Source organism: Schistocerca gregaria, chromosome 3 (assembly GCF_023897955.1).
Source record: "Schistocerca gregaria isolate iqSchGreg1 chromosome 3, iqSchGreg1.2, whole genome shotgun sequence".
NCBI classification, from domain to species: Eukaryota; Metazoa; Arthropoda; class Insecta; order Orthoptera; family Acrididae; genus Schistocerca; species Schistocerca gregaria.
Genome location: NC_064922.1, coordinates 860,628,068 through 860,649,513, shown reverse-complemented (window position 1 = coordinate 860,649,513; position 21,446 = coordinate 860,628,068). Strand labels below are relative to the sequence as shown.

At 41.1% G+C, this 21,446-nt stretch overlaps 2 protein-coding genes across 6 annotated transcripts in view; one reads left to right on the top strand and one right to left on the bottom strand.

Moving 5' to 3' along the window:
* LOC126354867 (transmembrane protein 222) overlaps positions 1–14,448 on the bottom strand; it is a 28,281-nt gene extending 13,833 nt beyond the window's left edge. Inside the window, exons 1-3 of one of the 2 annotated variants that reach the window (XM_050004861.1) lie at positions 14,076–14,381; positions 13,870–13,971; positions 13,583–13,793 (exon numbers count right to left, since the gene is read on the bottom strand). In XM_050004861.1, the coding sequence (XP_049860818.1) occupies positions 13,583–13,793; positions 13,870–13,943 (285 nt within the window). In that variant the 5' untranslated portion in view covers positions 13,944–13,971; positions 14,076–14,381. Of the gene's footprint in view, positions 1–13,582; positions 13,794–13,869 lie in introns of both variants that reach the window. The other variant, XM_050004860.1, reaches the window with a different exon arrangement.
* LOC126354866 (forkhead box protein J3-like) overlaps positions 14,427–21,446 on the top strand; it is a 49,565-nt gene continuing 42,545 nt past the window's right edge. For 2 of the 4 annotated variants that reach the window (XM_050004859.1, XM_050004856.1), the window contains exon 1: positions 14,894–15,073. The gene's annotated coding sequence lies outside the window, so the exon portion shown is untranslated. Of the gene's footprint in view, positions 14,560–14,893; positions 15,074–21,446 lie in introns of those variants that run through there. The other 2 variants (XM_050004858.1, XM_050004855.1) reach the window with 2 other exon arrangements.

Below are 21,446 nucleotides of genomic sequence, written 5' to 3'. Positions count from 1 at the left end.
TGAATTATTATTCTTGGTATCATGTGTGTTAATTTGTGTATTGTCATGTTGAATGCTGAACTATTTTGAGCTAGTAAATCTTTCATGTATTGTAATCACAAAATGGAGCCTCTGATGACTATTTTGTTTGGGGATTTTGTTACCATTCTTTTAACACTCCCCCCCATGAACCATGGACTTTGCCGTTGGTGGGGAGGCTTGCGTGCCTCAGCGATACAGATAGACGTACTGTAGGTGCAACCACAATGGAGGGGTATCTGTTGAGAGGCTAGACAAACTTGTGGTTCCTGAAGAGGCGGAGCAGCCTTTTCAGTAGTTGCAGGGGTAACAGTCTGGATGATTGACTGATCTGGCCTTGTAACACTACCCAAAACGGCCTTGCTGTGTTGGTACTGCGAACAGCTGAAAGCAAGGGGAAACTACAACTGTACTTTTTCCATAGGGCATGCAGCTTTACTGTATGATTAAATGATGATGGCGTCATCTTGGGTAAAATATTCCTTAGGTAACATAGTCCCCCATTCAGATCTCCGGGCAGGAACTACTCAAGAGGACGTCATTATCAGGAGAAAGAAAACTGGCATTCTATGGATCGTTGCGTGGATTGTCAGAGCCCTTAATTGGGTAGGTAAGGTAGAAAATTTAAAAAGGAACATGGATAGCTTAAAGTTAGATGTAGTTTTGTGAGATCCCTTAATCGGGCAGGTAGGTTAGAAAATTTAAAAAGGGAAATGGATAGGTTAAAGTTAGATATAGTGGGAATTAGTGAAGTTCGGTGGCAGGAGGAACAAGACTTTTGGTCAGGAAAAGAGGAGTGCAGGTAAGTTACTACAAACAGCATAGTGAACGCATTATTGTGGCCAAGATAGACACGAAGCCCACGCCTACTACAGTAGTACAAGTTTATATGCCAACTAGCTCTGCTGATGATGAAGAAATTGATGAAATGTATGATGAAATAAAAGAAATTATTCAGATAGTGAAGGGAGACGAAAATTTAATTGTGATGGGTGACTGGAATTCGGTAGTAGGAAAAGGGAGAGAAGGAAACGTAGTAGGTGAATATGGATTGGGGCTAAGAAATGAAAGAGGAAGCCGCCTGGTAGAATTTTGCACAGAGCACAACTTAATCATAGCTAACACTTGGTTCAAGAATCATAAAAGAAGGTTGTATACATGGAAGAAGCTGGGAGATACCGACAGGTTTCAGATAGATTATATAATGGTAAGACAGAGATTTAGGAACAAGGTTTTAAATTGTAAGACATTTCCAGGGGCAGATCTGGACTCTGACCACAATCTATTGGTTATGAACTGTAGATTAAAACTGAAGAAACTGCAAAAAGGTGGGAATTTAAGGAGATGGGACCTGGATAAACTTGACTAAACCAGAAGTTGTACAGAGTTTCAGGGAGAGCATAAGGGAACAATTGACAGGAATGGAGGAAAGAAATACAGTAGAATAAGATTGGGTAGCTTTGAGGGATGAAATAGTGAAGACAGCAGAGGATCAAATAGGTAAAAAGACGAGGGCTAGTAAAAATCCATGGGTAAAAGAAGAAATATTGAATTTAATTGATGAAACGAGAAAATATAAAAATGCAGTAAATGAAGAAAGTGCAAAATGGCTAAGCAGGGATGGCTACAGGACAAAAGTAAGGATGTAGAGGCTTATCTCACTAGGGGTAAGATAGATACTGCCTACAAGAAAATTAAAGAGACCTTTGGGGAAAAGAGACACACTTGCATGAATATCAAGAGCTGTGATGGAAACCCAGTTCTAAGCAAAGAAGATAAAGCAGAAAGGTGGAAGGAGTATATAGAGGGTCTATACAAGGGCGATGTACTTGAGGATAATATTATGGAAATGGAAGAGGATGTAGATGAAGTTGAAATGGGAGATATGATACTGCGTGAAGATTTTGACAAAGCACTGAAAGACCTGAGTCAAAACAAGGCCCCCGGAGTAGACAACATTCAATTAGAACTACTGACAGCCTTGGGAGAGCCAGTCCTGACAAAATTCTGCCATCTGGTGAGCAAGATGTATGAGACAGGCAAAATAACCTCAGACTTCAGGAAGAATATAATAATTCCAATCCCGAAGAAGGCGGGTGTTGATAGATGTGAAAATTACCAAACTATCAGTTTAATAAGCCACGGCTGCAAAATACTAACACAAAATCTTTACAGACAAATGGAAAAACTGATAGAAGCCAGCCTCGGGGAAGATCAGTTTGGATTCCGTAGAAACGTTGGAACACGTGAGGCAATACTGACCCTACAACTTATCTTAGAAGAAAGATTAAGGAAAGGCAAACCTATGTTTCTAGCATTTGTAGACTTAGAGAAAGCTTTTGACAATGTTGATTGGAATGCTCTCTTTCAAATTCTGAATGTGGCAGGGGTAAAATACAGGGAGCAAAAGGCTACTTACAATTTGCACAGAAAGGAGATGGCAGTTATAAGAGTCGAGGGGTATGAAAGGGAAGCAGTGGTTGGGAAGGGAGTGAGACAGGGTTGTAGCCTATTCCCAATGTTATTCAACCTGTGTATTGAGCAAGCAATTAAGGAAACAAAAGAAAAGTTCGGAGTAGGTATTAAAATTCATGGAGAAGAAATAGTCGAATTAAATCGGGTGATGTTGAGGGAACTAGATTAGGAAATGAGACACTTAAAGTAGTAGATGAGTTTTGCTATTTGGGGAGCAAAATAACTGATGATGGTTGAAGTAGAGAGGATATAAAATGTAGACTGGCAATTGCAAGATAAGCGTTTCTGAAGAAGAGAAATTTTGTAACATTGAGTATTGATTTAAGTGTCAGGAACTCATTTCTGAAAGTATTTGTATGGAGTGTAGCCATGTACGGAAGTGAAATGTGGACGATAAATAGTTTAGAGAAGAAGAGAATAGAAGCTTTCGAAATTTGGTGCTACAGAAGAATGCTGAAGATTAGATGCATAGATCACATAACTAATGAGGAGATATTGAATAGAATTGGGGAGAAGAGGAGCTTGTGGCACAACTTGACTAGAAGAAGGGATCGGTTGGTAGGACATGTTCTGAGACATCGAGGGATCACCAATTTAGTATTGGAGGGTTAAAATCGTAGAGGGAGACCAAGAGATGAATACACTAAGCAGATTCAGAAGGATGTAGGATGCAGTAGGTACTGGGAGATGAAGAAGCTTGCACAGGAAAGTAGCATGGAGTGCTGCATCAAACCAGTCTCAGGACTGAAGACCACAACAACAACAACAACAACAACAACAACAGTGATGCATAAATATAAAGATTTATCACTGTCATTATTTTCATTTTGATGAATAAGGGACGACAGTGTTCTCTTCGACCAACCTTGCACATTATTCGTAGAACCTTTTTGTGCATCAGTAATACACCACTGACACGACATGACATGAGTGGCCCCATAGTAACAACCCATAAGATATACCAGACTAAAAAGTTTAAGGTAAGCTGTTCTGGGATATTTATTACTCACTAGATCAGACAGTTACCAGATGAGATATGACACCCTTGATATCTTTTTGCAGAGCTGGTTGATGTGGGGTTGCCACTTGGAATCAACATGTATTCCAAGCAGTTTTACAGATTTTGGTTCTACCTTGTTAGCCAGTCCCAACTATAGATGCTGATTTTTCACTGCATTACATAAAAGTTTGTTAGCCGAGAATCAGTTTAGCGTTAAGATAAAAGTGTCCTGTGATTTCTGGCGTAGCTTTGATAAATCTCGATCTGTGCTGATTAAGGTTGTATCATCTGCATAGCAGATAACTGACTCAGACCCAACATAAGATGGCACATCATTAATTGGAACAATGAAGAAGAAAGGACCAAGAACAGAGCCCTAAAGTATTCCAGATGTGACATTATTCATAGAGGAGTGTCTATTTTGAAGTGACACAAATTGTCTCCTGTTATTTAGATAAGAGTTGATTATTTCTAACTCTGCATTACTTATACCATAATACTTTAGTTTGGCTAGTAGGATGTCAATGTGGATACAATCAAATGCCTTACTCAGATCACAATGTTCAAGTGAGACTGTTCGTTTATTTTCAAATGCAGTTAATGTCTGATTAACTATTTCAAGGACTGCGGAGGTGATATTTTTACTTTGTCGAAAAACAAGCTGTCTATTACAGAGGAGGGCATACTTTTCAAAATAGTTGCTTAGCTGTTTGTGGAAAACTGCTTCAAATATTTTGGAAAAGATTCGTACAATAGACAATGGTCTATAGTTTTCAGGGAGGTGTTTTCCCACCTTTTTGTATTTAGGTATAACGTTGGAAATTAGAGCTGATCAGCAAAAGCTCCCATTTCTAGGCATTTATTCATAATAAAAGCAAGTGGATTGCAAATGAAGTGTATTGTCCTTTTTATTGTGTAGTTAGATAGCCAGTAGTAGTCCACCCTTTTCGAGTTTGAAAATTTTCTAACAATATTTTTTACATCTGTGGGTGTGACAGGGTCCTAGCGAAATTCATGCCCTTTAGGTAGCTGTTCAGCAAGTATATAAATTGCTTCTACGTCTGACTGTTTAATTTTTGATTGTAATTCATTTACTGTAGTTGTAAAATGTTCATTGAGCTCTTCTGGCTCACGTAGAACATCCTGTGTTTGGGTAGAAGTACGTTCTTGTTTTCTCGTATGATATCCCAAGCAGCCTTGCATTTGTTTGGGGCTCCTTCTATTTAATTTTCATAAGCAGCTTGTTTGGCAAGTTTAAGGTTGGCTTTGTAACTTCTTTTACATTTCAGATAGTCTTTATAATAAGTATCATTTTGTTCTGTCCCACATTTGCCATTGTTTTTACCGGTTTCATACAGTGAAAGCATCTTTTCCCAGATACTAGCAAGGTCATCAGTGTAGCATTTAAGCTTTTTACCTTTTCTATTTGGTTTAGTACTGTTTCTTTTCATTGGTGAACAGGAGCACCATAAGTCATTATATGTCTTAAGGAAAATATTAAATAGAGTTCAAACAGTCGATTGATCTGTGTCATGTTCATAAACACAGTCCCAGTTTACTTTTCTGAGGGAGTCTGTGAATAACTGAACATATTCCTCTTTCTGACCTCTACCCCATTTCATGCTTGGCTTCTTATTTGCAACCTTATAATTCTTATCTGACTGTGTATACTGGTATGTTAGGAGTAGAGGATCGTGATCTGCAGAACATTCATCTGCAATACAGTATATAAGTCTCTTGAAAAATTAACTATAATATTGTCCAGACTGGCATTTCCAAGTGGTGGGCTATTGTTAGTACAATACAGACTTAGTGATCTGAGTAGGTTTAAGAATGTTTTTGTGTTGAGTTCCTCTCTGTCCAGCAAGTCAATGTTGAAATCATCACATATTGCTACATTTGTTTTGAGTTGTCAATCTAGTATAGCCCCAGTTCTCATGGGGGGGGGGGGGGGGGGGGGGGGGGGGGGGGGATGGAGAGCAGAGGAACCAACTTAAAAACTGAGGGATTTGATGATACCTCAAATATCCAAACATTAGGTTTGAAACCGACGGAAACTGTTTCCATCGTATGACAGACCAGCCCAAGTAGTGGAAAATGTTACTGGGAAGCTGCATCAGATCAAGATCAAATCTTTGTATGGGACTCAGAGGAGGAAACTTCTTAGACAACAAGAAGAAAAAGGAAGGCAAATAATGGTTTCCTAAAAATAAATGGAGGGCATTAAAAGATCTTGAACCCAGGATCTCCAAAACAAGACTCTCTCAAAGTGAAGGGGTAAACAGACCAATCCTACTCACAAGACAAGGTAAAAAGGCCTATAACAGATATCCACTTGTGAACATCAACTCACAGCAGAAAGTCCCCAATTCAGGAGGGTCTACAGGGATAAAAGTGCTCTACTCTTTGTCTATGAGAGGATGGGAACAGTAGGTTCACTATAGAAGCTGGTGCTCATGATATCTCCATGGGAGACTACAAGGCTGCTGATCAAGACAACAGTGAAACTCAAAGACCGCAAATATGACAATAAGGGCTCTGAAATTTCTTAACGATGTTCCTCTAAAGGCCCTGTTCAAGAAATTACCAGAACATTTTAAGAGATGACTGGACAACAATTAACCTGAAGGTTGCATCTGATGATCAAACCCTTGAGCTGGAAGTCAATGATGAGTACCTGAAGGCAATATGAAAGCAAGACTGAAAACTTTATTTAGGGTTCTCACAGGTCACTATCAGGTTAATTAGGGATTTCAGAAGCAACAATGGTGGCAAGCCTGTGGCTGGAACTGTTGCAGATAAACCTGCAACACAGCAAGGGGGCAATTGCCATACTGAGTCTTCTGAGAAGGCAAGAGGTGGATGTGGCCTATATTCAGGAAACATATTTATATAAAGGGGGCATATCAGGCCTCAGAGCAACTAGAGGAAAGCTGATTTATGCTAGAAATCTAAAAAATGCAGATTATGCATTTACATTAAGAATGGAATTTCATTCACACTGATTGCAGAGTTCTGTTTCAGGGTCTTAGTCACCATCAGAAGGAAACAGCGTGTGAAAAAAAGCATGAGGGAATTCATATTGGCCTCACCAACCTTCCTCATGTTCCCAGGAAGTGAGGAGACTGGTAGACAGTTGCTTGTAGCTGAAGGACCAACTGTTGGTTGGTTGTGATACAAATCCCCACAACCTAGCATAGGGAACCAGTGACACCAACAGCAGAGATGAATACCTACTTGAACGCCTATTGTAGAGCAATATGGGGATCTTGAACAGGGTAGTGAATCTAACTTCAGGAATACAAGAAAGGAAGAAGTAATTGACGTAACTTTTGTGTACATCTGAATTGGTGGCTACATCAAACAATGGTATGTAGTAGTAAAGCCATGCTCATGTGACCTCTTGAATATTAAGTTTGCAGTTAAAATGGGTGTTGAACAGACCACAGCCTATAGGAACTTTAGGAAAACAGAGTGGGACTCATATAGGAAAGACCCAAACATGTGCTTATCTGTAGTTAAGACATCAATGAGAAATCCAGTAGATTTGGAGGAAATAGCTGATGAAGTGACATCAGTCATCGTAACCTTATACTTAACAAACTGCCCAACCACCAACAAGTGCACAAAAAGGAATGTACCCTGGTGGAACAGTAAGCTGGAATTGCAAAAGAAGCAAGTAAGAAGACTGTGCATTTTGCAAGAAGGAAAGGACAATGGGCAAAATATTGCAGGATCTTTGCCAAATAAAACCTCACTATTAAGCAAGCAAAACCATCATCCTAGAAGATACTCTGTGAGGAGGTAGAAGGTACAGCTGTCAGGCCTCGGACTTCCTAAAATCCTCAAAAGAATACCAATAAATCCTGGAGGCAATCTATAAAGATGGTGGATATACAAGGACAATGCATGCAATATTGGATGTGCTCCTCAAGACTCCGTGCAATCCAGTAAATGACACAGACTAAGATTCAGTCCGTGTGAGGTGTTGGATTATGGGAGAACTGGGAATCTGCCATAAATGTGTTGACTTGAGATGCATCTCCTATCCCATCAACGGTAGGGCTACCCATGAAAGCAGTCGTGTGATCTACAAACTAAGATGCTACAATTGAGTTGCTTTCTACATTTGCTTGATGACTAACAAGCTACCTGTCTGTATGAATGGCCACCAACAAACTGAGACTGAGAAACAGCTGGATCACCCAATTGACAAAAACACTGCCCAACACAACACACTCCACTTCAACGACTGCTTCACAGCCTTCATCTGAACTTTTCTGAATTGTGCAGATAGGAACTCTCCCTGCAATATATCCTGCATTCCTGTAACCCCCTGGCCTCAGCCTTCACTAGTCCCTGTCCTTCACTCACCTATCCCTTACCCTACTCCCACTGCAGCAGTAAAAAGCCTTCCATTCCACCTATGAACCTGCTAATAATTTTCCTCTTCTCTACCTCTTTCCTTTTCTGCTCTCCTTCCCCAACCCTCCTCTCAATCCTCCTGATTGCACCTATCAGGCCTACCGTGTCCTCACAACATCCCTGTATACTCCCACAAGTAGCACTACACCCTTTACCCACCCAACCCACTATGCCCTTCTTTCCCCACCTCAGACCACCTCCTTACCAAACTACCAGTTGCTGCCCCCGTCAGGTGCAGTTACAACTAATTCTGGCAGCAGTGGCCAGAGACAGTGGGCATGTGCACGTGTGTACTGTGCTTGCGTGAATGTATTTGTTTTCTACTTCAGAAGAAGCTAAAATGTATAGCAGTCTTTTAATAGTGCCTGTCAATGACTCAACATCTCCTCTGTATGGTGAGTAGCAATCTACCCTTTTCATAATATTATTGTTACTCCTGCCTGGATTTCTACAATTGTGGTCACAGAAGTGATCAAAAGCCAAAGTGCTCTTGGTATGTCTGCCGGGGGTCATCTGAGATGTGCAGGCAGCCTTGCCTGTGGCTATGAAGCGCGCAGGGTGCATTTGTCTGCAAATTGTGGCTCATGTCTGCAGCTGGTCGAGGTGGTGAAGACTGCTGGCCTAGCACGCAAGTCCTTTGGTTGGTTGGTTGGTTGGTTTAAAAGAGGGGGGAGGGACCAAACTGCAAGGTCATCGGTCCATCGTTCGAATTAAAATAATTCCACAAGGGTGGGAGTAAAGACATACAAAAAACAGCTGGTAGAAAGGAGAAAACCACAAGAATGACAGAAGGGCAAAAAACACTAAAATTGACAAAATTGGACAAGAAAGATGCAAGAAAAATGCAGAAGAGATCAAAACAAGAGAGCAGATTACCATGACTGGCTGACCATGAGAATAAAAAGGAGAAGCCAGCCACTCTGCAACACATTAAAAACCCCACTCTAAAAGCACAAGCGTGGTGGACACAGAGGGACAAAGGATGTGCACTAAAACTTAGATCAAATGAGAAAACTTACCCTCATGAATAAAATTTAAAACTAAAACTGCTGTTGAAGCTTTGTTACCCAACACCGAAGGCAGAGTGCTGGGAAAGTTAAAAGTCTGCCACAGAGCGGCTAAAAGTGGGCAGTCCAGCAAGAGGTGGATGACTGTCATTTGTGAACCACAGCAACACCGAGGTGGGTCCTCGTGACAGAGGATGTAACCGTGCGTTAGCCACATATGGCCAATGCAGAGCCTGCAGAGAACAACTGATTCCGTATGAGAGGGCCGCATGGAAGACTTCCACACATTCATAGTCTCCTTAATGACACACAGTTTGTTGTGCATACTGTTATGCCACACCATCTCAAAAAGCCGGAAAAACCTGTGGCATAAGACAGAACGCACATCAGTTTCACAGATGCCCATCTCCAGAAGCAGTTTCCGCATAGCCAGTTTGGCCAGTCTGTTGGCAGGTTCGTTGCCTCGGATTCCAACACGTCCTGGGGTCCACACAAGCATCACTGAACAAAGGGACCATTCCAGGGCAGAGATGGACTCATGAATGCACACTACCACAGGATGGCAAGGGTAGCACTGGGTGATAGCTTGTAGGCTGCTCAAGGAGTCAGTACACAGAAGAAATGACTCGCCAAGGCAAGAGCGGATGTGCTCAAGAGCACGAGATATGGCCACCAGCTCTGCAGTGAAAACACTGCAGCCAACTGGCAAGAAGTGCTGTTCAATATGTCCTCCATGAACATATGCAAAGCCTAAATGACCACCAGCCATTGTGCCATTGGTGTAAAACACTTCATGGCTCTGGTACATATCGAGAATCAAGAGGAAGTGATAGCAGAGAGCTGCAGGATTAACAGAGTCCTTACGGCTATGTGAAAGGTCAAGAAGAATCTGTGGCCTTGGTGTACACCATGGAGGTGTGCGTGAATGGACCACGAGGGGAGGTGGTAACAGGAAGGACTCCAGTTCAGACAGAAGGGACCGGATGCAAACCACAATCTTAAGCCCTTAGCTGGGCCGCTGATGTGAGAGATGAACTGCAGGTTGTGGGAAAAGATGACAGTAATTTGGATGCTCAGGAGAACTACGAATGTGTGCAACATAACTGGTGAGCAATTGTGCACGTCAGATCTGCAATGGAAGGACTCTCCTTCACCAGGACACTGGTCACCATACTCGCTCTAAAAGCTCCTGTCGCTAGGTGACAGCCACAGTGGTGCACTGGGTCGAGTAAATGCAACACTGAAGGCGCCGCCGAACGGTAAACCAGACTCCCATGGTCAAGGCGGGATAGAACAAGGGCTCTGTAGAGTTGCACCAGTGTAGAGCAATCTGCACCCCAGTTGGTGTTGCTCAGGCAGCAGAGGACATTGAGATGCTACCAGCTTTTCTGCTTAAGCTGACGAAGGTGAGGTAGCCAAGTCAATCGGGCATCAAATACCAGTCCTAAGAATCGATATCTCTCCACTACAGTGAGTGGACCATCATTGAGGTAAAGTTCTGGTTCTGGATGAATGGTGTGATCCCGACCGAAATGCATGACACGTGATTTTGCGACTAAAAACTGGAAGCCGTGGGCTGGAGTCCATGACTCCGCCTTTTGAATGGGTCCTTGTAGGCACCACTCAGCAACACCAGGACTGGAGGTACAGTACAAAATACATAAGTCATCCACATCTAGAGAAGGTGAGACCATCATCCCTACAGCTGCTGCTGACTGTTAATAGCCACTAAAAATAGAGAGAGGGTGCCACTGCAAATGCCTTGGTTCTTGGGGGTCTTTTTCTTTTTAGGTTTCTCTCGCTGCTCCTTAGGTTTGTCCGGCAGCGAGGGCTTCACTGATTCAGTCTCAGGGACTGAGGAGGACCATGGAGCCCTACAACCCGCTACCTGTGGTTGCTTCAGCCATTGGCAGGTGTCAGTTCTGCCACTGGTAGGAAACTGGGAAGGGAGTGGCCCAAGGTATCCCCTCTTGGCTAGAACAACTGAAGAAGACTTACACTTCTCCGAGCTGAGAAGTGGGGACTGACGTCCCCGATGGTTGGGGGAGGGGGGGGGGGGTTGCTATTGAAGTAGGCTGTGCAGTAGCAACAGGTAGGGAAGTGCCACCTAGCATCAAGGGAGCAGCAGATGGAGTATGACAACTCTGAGAGCCAAATGTATGCAGCGGAACATAAGATGGTAGAACTGTTGTCATAGTGGTGCCTTATATTGACTTCATATGCGCAGAAAGTAGGCTATTATATTTTATCTTAGCCTCAGTGTAGGTCAGTCAGTCTAGGGTTTGTATTCCATTATTTTTCTTTCTTTGTGTAGAATCCTGCAGTCTGGCAAACAAGGCAAATGGTGCACTGCGCAGTTGACATAGATGGGTGGCGGGGTAATGTCTCACCTTCGAACACCAAGATGAAGACACCGGTGGCAACCTGATTATCCCTCGGACCTCAGTGGATATGCCAGATGAAATGGACACCTCGGTGCTCTTAATTCGTGTGCAGCTCGTCATCTGACTGCAAAAGAAGGTCCCTGGGAAATATAATACCCTGGACCATATTTAAGCTCTTACGAGGCATGATGTAAACAGAAACATCCCCCAGCTTGTCATAGGCGAGTAGTGCCCGTGACTGGGCAGAGGATGCTGTTTTGATCAAGACCAACCCTGATTTAATTTTGGACAAGCCCTCCACCTCATCAAACTCGTCCTCTAAATGCTCCACAAAAAAACTGAGGTTCCATTGACAAGAAAGTTTCACCACCAACTCTCATACATACGAGGTACCGGGGTGAATAAGCTTCACTCCCATCCTTAGCCTGGCATTCCTCCCATGGTGTGGCCAGGGAGGGAATGATTTGGGGTCATATTTCTTAGCACTGAAGTTAGAAGTAGACTGTTTAGAGACTGCTTCTGTTTGACCACCAGCAAGAGATGACGTACTATGGTTCATGATGTGTGTCGTCTGCCCTGACGCCACCCACTCTGACCATGGACCCTCCCCATGGGCGCCACCCAGCCGCAACAAAGGCCACCTGGCACTACGGCCATTGGCGGGAGTCCCGATGCCCCAGGGTGACGAGCATCTTCTCCTTGGCATATGTGTGGAGTCAACGGCACAGGCATCAGCAAAGCAATTCCTGTGTAGTCAGGGGGTTACAAGCAACAGGGTACATGGCGACCCAACCACAACTGACTGGCTACTGTGCTGGATATCAGGTGCAAAGAATTCCATGTGTCCTCGCTCAGGAGATGGAGGATGAGCAGGACAGCAATGCCACGACGAGAAAGTGGGCTAAAGATCTCAATCCCCGATGGACACTACGCACCATGTAAGGCACCCTTCCCCAGTTGGCTCACTCTTCGGGAAAATTTTGAAAAATATAAGTCAAACCCTATAGGGGATTATCATATAAAGGCCAAAACATGTGAGACTAGAATGAGATTTTCACTCTGCAGTGGAGTGTGCACTGATATGAAACTTCCTGGCAGATTAAAACTCTGTGCCGGACTGAGACTTGAACTCGGGACCTTTGCCTTTCGCAGGCAAGACGTTGAAGTTGAGCGACTGTAGGAGGATACAAGACGATTTAGACAAAATTTCCCAGTTGGCGTGATGAATAGCAGCTAGCCCTATATTCGGAAAAATGTAAAGTTAATGCGGATGAGTAGGAAGATCAAACCTGTAATGTTTGCATACAGTATTACTAGTATTTCGCTTGATACAATCAAGTCATTTGAATATCTGGGTATAATGTTAAAAGTGATATGAGCTGGAACGAGCATGTGAGAACTGTGGTAGGGAATGCGAATGGTTGATTTTGGTTTATTGGGAGCATTTTAGAAAAGAGTGGTTCACCTGTAAAGGAGACTGCACATAGGACCCTGGTGCAACCTATTTTTGGATACTGCTCAGCCTAAGGACTTTTTTTTGCAAATGATGCAGCTATCCACAGGCTGAAAAAATACTGTCAGATCTTGATACCATCTCAATGTAATGCAAAGCTTAGCAACTTGCTTGAAATGTTCAGGAATAAAAATAATTGTGCATTTCACAAAATAAGTAAAATATGAGACTTACTGACTTTGGTTCATTGGTACTGATAAAGTGCAATCAACCTACAAAGAAGACTGCTTACAAAACACTCATGCAACGTATCCTACAATATTGCTCAAGTGAGTGGGATCCATATCAGATAGGACTAACACAGGGTATTGAACACAGGCCTTTACAAAGAAGGGCAGCACGAACTGACATGTTTGTTTGACCCATGGACGATCATCATAGAAATATTGAAAAAACTTTTACTTTTCAGGCTTGTGATGATACACACCAATCATCCCACAAAACTCTACTTACACGTTTTCAACAATCAGTATTACATGAGGAATGTAACAATACACTGCAGCTCCTTTGTGGACCACAAAGATTAGATTACACTAATGACTTTATGCACAGAGGCAGCGAAGCAATGTCTGCTTGCACTCCTTATGCAAATGGCACCACACAAAACCATAATGTGTTATATGACTGTAAGTACACTGTGCTATACGTTCTTCCAAGTGGGTTGTACAATACTGATTTAGAGGTACCATAGTTAAATGTGCATATCTGAAGCATGTATCATGTGTCACGATTCTGTTTCTACATGTCAGCAGTTCCTCACCATTCTTGACTTGTATTCTTCAGAGGCGTCTATCACGGCGCGATCCCAGCCACTTGCTCCTCCTGCCGCTAATTCTGGTCTGAGGCGCCAGTATTTGGTTGGCTTCCCGAATGCCATGTTGTCTTCTGATACAAAATAGGGTCCTGCAAAATCTCTTATCACACCTGAAGACATGGCAATTCCCATATGCCCTATAAATGGAAAAATCCATCTACGGAAAAGGAAAAAAAATTAGTCAATAATTACGAGACGTGCATTCTCATGTTTGAATGTATCCCTAAACTTACGTTAGTAAAGGCAGTGGCGTCCACACAATGCAAAATGGGTATCTTGCTCTCCTGTGATCCATCAGCGGCTCCATTAAATTTTCCGTGCTGGACTTTTGGCAACTGTTTGTGTTAATTTCAGCTTCGTTCATGTTAAAATATAAGCTAAGACATAACTACTGGTACAAGTCGAATAAATTCAGCGTGCGGATCATACAATGTTTTACCTTCTCTTGAAATAAAAATACAAGAACAACCATTTACGTCTGTCGATCAACAACTAAAACACAATTTGCGTCTATTTGGGTTGTTCACGAAAATCTCAAGTGAGTTTGTCATTTTTCACGAACAGTACTTTCTACATTCCTTGTCTTCTCTGTAGCTCTAAATGAAATAGCGTCACTCTTTCCTTAATGGAACTCCTGACCACCATCACATTCAACGTCAAACCGAATGTTGTTGACAAACTCGCATTGTTTCATGTCAACACACTGCGCAGCAGACGACTCTAAAAATTTATTCGATCCTCCATCCTGCCGTACCTACTTACTTATAGTTAAAATTCGGACCACTAGGTGGCTTTAGTCGGCAGCGTAGTTATTACACAAGGGAATAAGTGTCGTGCGAAATTAGCTGTCAGTGTAAAAATTTTCAGAAACGCTAACGTATTATATTTTGGATTCGTTGTTTGTATTTTTGAGATAGTATGAGGTGAGTAACGATAAAATCATTTTGTTAAATAAGTGAACAGCAATATTAGTTCTTTTATAGGTTACGTTTCTTTTAATTTAATTCCTAAATATATTTGAAGGTTCGGTGAAAGTCTTATGATAATCAAGCTATCTTTATTTATTATTTAACTGTGCGGTACTTACATTTCCCGTGGCTCACGTGATAATTGGAGGGTATTACTTTTGAACGCCAGTGAAACCAAAAGTAGTTTTTTGAATTGCAAACTTGCTTAGGTTTATTTGTAATTAATACTTTTGAGTATATAGTTTACGCGCTGTTATAGTAAAATAGCAATAAATCAGGATACTAACGTTGTTCTCATCTTAGATGAGACGATTTATTACAGTCGGCCAGTGAAGCACGTCCTCATAGTTTTACAAGCTGTATCGTCAGCATTAATGAATCAGGTGGAAGAGGAACTGCATTTTCGTTTGTATGGGAGGCGAACCAGGCCTTCGGCGTAGATTTCGAACCTTTCATCTGCCCTGGTTTGGTAAATAATGTACTGTACCTATTGTTTGTTTACATCCTCTGTTTACAATAGGATGATCAAGATAGTCTGTGGTCTGTCGGTTTCGGTGTATAAATTTGTGCAAGTGACTTGGTGTAATAGTTTAATTGATAAGCATAGTGCTGCATTTAAATTTACCACTGTGATGACAACGACAGGAAATAGTAAAACTAGTGTATTGAGCATTAGACAGTCATTAGCTAAATAAATAAATTGGTATTGACAGCAGTAATATCAAAATAACAGCAGCATAAATAAATAAAGCGAACTGTATAGCAATGGAAATGTTGACCTGAGTGCAATCACAACTTTTACACTATTGCTACTGATGAAGATAAATAGCTTCATCCAACCAGCTTCGTCAAGTCTAGGTTAGATTGGATGGCGGTAGCTTGATTAAGACATGGATGTCAACACATTTTCCAGCCAACTTTCTCATCTTTTTATGGGACAGATAAGTTCTTAACATAGGTGACAGCATAGCTTTCCATTTTCAATACCTAAATCGTTTTGAGGGATGTGGTTCATGTTTAGTAATCAGACAAAACTTAAGACTTCAAAGAGACGTAGTCTTACAACTTGTTATGTGTTCTAAAATTTTATCAGCTGATGCACCACCATTACTACTGCAGGATGACTGTTCAAACCCACATCTGGCTATCCTGATGAGCGTTTTTCGTGATTTCCCTGTATCACATCAGACAAATGCCGTGATGGTCCTTTTGAAGGGGCATGGCGGACTTCCGTCCCCATCCTTCCCAAATACTATGAGGCCAATGACCTTGCTGTTTGGTCCCCTCCTCCAAACCAACCAACCAACCAATATTAAAGACTTTGTGATTGCAGTATTTGTGTACATACATTTGTTGTCTGTTTCACTTGCCATCATGGGGGCAACTGGATTTCCTTTCCAATATTGAAGCAGGCACCTTTGGATTTAGTTTTCTCATAATTACGTAAGTTGTATGTGCTGGCAAAATTGTAGTACAATGGAATGTAGCAAATTTTTATTGATTGTAATGTAGTCATGAAAAATGGCCATCAAAGATCTGGTCATACAGTGTCTTATTCTCTTTAGAGAACTGAGAAACTTTCTCGTGTGTATCATGATAGAATTTTTAAGTAAAGCACTATTATCATTTATCTTATCTTGTCTGTGGTACAAGAAGTATTTATCTATTAAATATTTGTATGAGGGTTACCACCCCAAAAAATGTATGTTTTACAATGAAAAATATGCTCAGTGAATATAAGTACTGTAGATTGTTTTTGTCTTAAAAAACCAAGTAGATCTGTATTTTTTAAATGTATGGGTATTACTGTGGCAAATAAAAATAATTATGTCACGGATAAAGAATCCAAAAGAATAAATGTGAGTGAGTGCAAATAAAAATTAAAGACAGTGATTAAAATGATGTGGAAAAGGATAAAAAAAATTTAAAAAAAAATTATTTCAAAATATTAATTGAAGAAAACTAATGAGCACAGACATTTCAATAGAGATTTGGAAAAACAGATGGCACCTACCACATCTCAAATCCGTGAAATGTCAGTCAAGAACACCCTCTGCCTTCTCTATTGCCAATTCCATTTTATTTTTGCTACCAGTTTCAGCACAACACTACGGCATCTTCAGGCCCCCTGACTGTGGTGTAGGAAAAATCACACATCTTGTACAATCGAAATAGGGCCAACATACTCACTGGTACCCACAGAATTCTTTTGAACAACACAGTCACTCCATTCATCAACGATTGACTGTTAGATAGTGAATGTTTGTCTAACTGACTGCAAAAAGCAAAAGAATATAAGGTCGTGCAACCACCTACTATTACGATATCATTTGCGTCAGCAATAAAAGTGCTGTAAGTGCCTCTGTGCAGAGACATAACAGATACCATTACAAACACTAGGATACAAAAGTACACATGTAATGGAGCACAAAGGAGAAAAAGAACAGCTTTGAGCAGCTGGGGGTTTGGAAAAGTTACAGGCAGTATGCAGAAGGTTGCGTGCAAACAAAACTTGAAGCACAAAACAGAGGAGCCATTTCTTCAAGGCTCACATCCCCACATGGGAAGCAGAAGAGCTATGAGAGATATAGATCCAGCTAAAGGAATTAGCTGTAAAGCAACAGTAGACAACTGTATTTTATATCCAAAGATTTAGATTATTTTCAGTTGGTGATTTCGTCTCGGTTATCAGCCACGTCATGGAAATTGATGGATAGTTCCTCGTGAGCACTTTCACACTCAGCGCAGAGCAGTGCTGTCAGTAAATGGTCTTCTTAAGTTTTATCGACATTGTGTCCAGTCTGCTATATCTGATGATGATACCTGTCGACAGTGTGTGTTAATCTCACTAAAAAGGAACTGGATGAAACTATATTATTTGTGTCAGAGAAGGGTTTAAATTTTGGTCCCACACTGAGACTTACTGCTGTTACTGTTTTTGTTTGTGCAGTTAAACTAGCCATGCCCCACTTCTTTGAGACCAGGTGGACGAAATGGAGCATGGATCTCCCACAAGCTTCATCAAGCACTACCCCCACGGAGCAATATTTTATCTTGTGGAAGTGCAGCTATCTGGTCTGTTAGAAAAGATCAGGATTCACTTATGCTTCCAGCCTACAAAGACTGGAGATATGTTGATGACACTTCCATAGTTTGACCTCATGGGATTTATGCTTTGAATCATTTTTTCAGACTGTTTAAATTGTCTTTGTCCTAGTGTCAAATTTACATTGCGAGTTGAGAATGGTGTCAGACTGATTCACTGAAGTGACAATGGGACTTTGGGCATAGTGTGTATCATAAACCTGCATGTACTGGTGGTTATCAAGTGTGTATCATAAACCTGCATGTACTGGTGGTTATCATCTTCATGTGACCAGCCGTCATCCGTCACACCAGTACATAGGGTCTTTCAGACTTTGGTGAACAGAACCTATGCCAGTTGTGACATATAAAGTTTAATACAGAAATTGGACCACAGTTTTTAAGCTGAATGGTTATAATATTCATCAAGTATGTCATTCTCTTCAGTTCAGACTGCCAGGGAAACCTGCACAGGATACTTGTAAATGGTCGCATTTTTACCTATTGCTGTGAGTATTTCAAGAATTTTAAGAAGATATGACATCAGAAGTATATTTATGTCACCGTCTAAGCCTAGGGCCCTTCTTGGGTCAGCAAAGGGTGACTGTGGACTGAGGAAACACAAAGTATAGAAAATTCTGTGTAATTATGGGAGGGCTTATATTGGCCACACTAGACATACTATTCAGGACTGATGTGTAGAACACCATTGTGAAATGTGTTTGCTCCAGCCGGAGAAATCCACATCAGCAGAATGCTGTTGTAATGCGAGACATTTTATCTTCACTACCAGCAGCGGATTCTTTTAATTAGTGTTCTGCTAATGATGTATCATTTTGCCCATGTCTTCCACCAGTGTGCTACTTACTACTTCATGTGGGTTTGAGTGCAGCAGCACTGCTATTCATGTGCTTGGACCAGCCATGGTGTACCAAGGAACTACTAATTCTGTTGGAAACTCAGTTCTGCCGATATTGTGCATCACTATACTCCCCTGAAGATGGTGACCAGTTGGTTCATTGAAATATTGTGGCTGCATAAATAAGAGAAGTACCAATAACTCTTACTGGTAATTAGACAATGTTGGAGCTCAGCATTGCAATTTTTGCACTATCCACAGTAGGACAGGCTTGGAAGGATTGAACAAAGCTATGATCTGTAAACAAATAGAACTACCTACTGTACAAGTATTGGTGGAACTTGGTAACACCATATAGATAATGGCGAGCACCTCTTTTCAAGTTGAATTTAATCATGCTGCACTTTGTTTAGAGTTTTTGAGGCAAAAGCAATAGACCTGTCAGAAGAACCAATTATATGGGAGAGGAGCACTCCAGTCCCTTTAGAAAATGCATACATAGCCAACACAACAGGCTTAGCTGGATCAAAATGAATCAAAGTAGCTGAAATGTGTCCAGACATTCTTGGGATGCACAAAGGGAATACCTTTCCGGTGCAGCCTGTTTAGCAGAGCAGCAATTTGTGCAGCATTTGCAATGAATTCGATATAATAAGTGAGCTTCCTCATGCCAGCTAGGAGCTCCTAAATGTTAGGGGGCACTGCCAGATCTTTAATAACTTTTGGACGAAGGAGCACTTATCCTTGTTGCACTTTAAGCCAGTTGCAGAAAGAACTTGAAACATGCAGTCTAAATTTACCAAATATTTAGCAAGCGTACGACACGTGACAACGATGTTGTTGTGCTGCAAGGGACATGTACTGTTAATTGTTCCAATAACTGTTGCAAAATAGCAGGAACTGAAGCACTTCTAAACGTTAGAAACTGGAACAAACTCAAGTGAGTGTTGACCACAAAATATTGCTTGTACTGCTTGTCCAGTGGTAACTGTAAGTATGCTTACTGTATGTCAGTCTTAGAAAATAATCTACGGTGTCCTACCCTGTCCGTTAATTAATTCCTCTGGTCATGGGAGAGGAAACAAATCCATGACAGTTTGTGGGTTTACTGTGGCTTTGAAAGCAACACAAAGACGTAAACCTCCTGATGACTTTTTGAAAATGACCTAAGGCGATGTCCATTGACTTGCAGAAAGGGGCTGGGCAACTTTGTGTCTTCCCATGTTTGCAGTTTGTGAGCAAATTGCTCACATATTCCATGGGGGACAGGCTGAGTGCGAAAAAATTGCAGCTGCCCAATGTCTGCATTGGTAATGTGTACTTCAAAATAATTAGCCCTTCCTAAATCTGGTTCAAACAATTCACTGTACTTATTACACAAGTCAGAAACAATAGCGTGAGGTACTGGAACACTGCCAAGAGAGGTGTCACAGTGTTAGCACACTGGACTCGTATTTGGGAGGTCAATGGCTCAAACCCACATTTTGCCATTCTGATTTAGGTTTTCTGTGATTTTCCTAAATCTTTTCAGACAAATGCCACGATGGTTCCTTTAGAAGGGTGTGTGCGATTTCCTTTCCCATCCTTTCATTATCTAAGCTAATGCTCCATCTGTAATGATCTCATTGTCCCCAGGATCTTAAGCACTAATCTCCTCTCTCCACTGAAACACTGATTTCTAACACTTCATCTTAAATACACAGGTTGAACAAATCAAACCAGACTACACGAAAAATGTTTGCACTGCTCCAAGAACTGAGTACATGAAACAAAACACATTTCATAATAAGTTGCTGGCAAACAACACGTGCCAAGTAGTGGTATTCCAGGTCTGTTATATGCAGACAGAACAGAAACAGGATTTGATGCTATGGGCTACTGATCCTTAAATATGTGTCCTTATTGATAAGGAGGTCAGCAGAACCCATACCTAACTGAAATTTAACTGTCTTTTAAGTCACTGTTAATTGAACAAAAAGTTTGCTGTGCTGTTTGTGTACTACAGTAGAAGATTTCTGCAATGCGTAATTGCGAGCTTTCACTTGTGCCAACTCTAATGGCACAGACTACTGACTACTGGTTTCAGACAGCAAGGACCACCTTCAGATCTGCTGCAAAATATAGGAAAAACACAATTAGTGGATTGTCTACAACTCAAAATCAATAAAATACATCATAATGAAAAGTATTACTGACATACATATGACAATTATGCACTTTATATATGACGAGGCATACCTGTTTTAAGACCAAGTCCTAATATAGCAATAGTGGCATCGTCAAAAGAAAATCACAAAATCAGCCTAGCATTGTCGCACATATATAAAATGTGGTCTATACTAGAGTCATCTTGTTAACAGTTCTACTGTTCACAACAAACTGGTTACAGTAGCCACAAAATTTTTGTCATCTCGTTAAATGTTGCTACTGTAGGTGTATACGTATTGTTCAAGTATATTATTGTACAATATGGAATAAAAAGAAGAATAGAGTCATTAAAGTCTGTAGTGGATTTACCAGATATGTAAGTCATTGCAGTAATAAGATGCAACAAATTAAAAGCATGATCAAAGTTAAATTCTTAAAAAGGAAATATTTAAATGACAATAATTTGGATATGCTCTTGTGCTGAATTTTATATAAAAATGTAATGACATGCCTAAGAATGAGCTTACGGAGTTCATGGAATAATATAAAAATGTTAAAATAAATAAAGAAATAAGCCAAAAGAATGAAAACAGACTACAGTAAGTAATCAGTGCCCTCTGTTGGCATGGCCACCAGAGTGCTGCATGGGCGAGAAGTGGTCAGAGGAGCTAAACCGCGGTACACTTCGGCTATGAAAACAAGCATTGCATACCATAACTGTGATGATGTATGCAGTGAAATGGACCTCCAT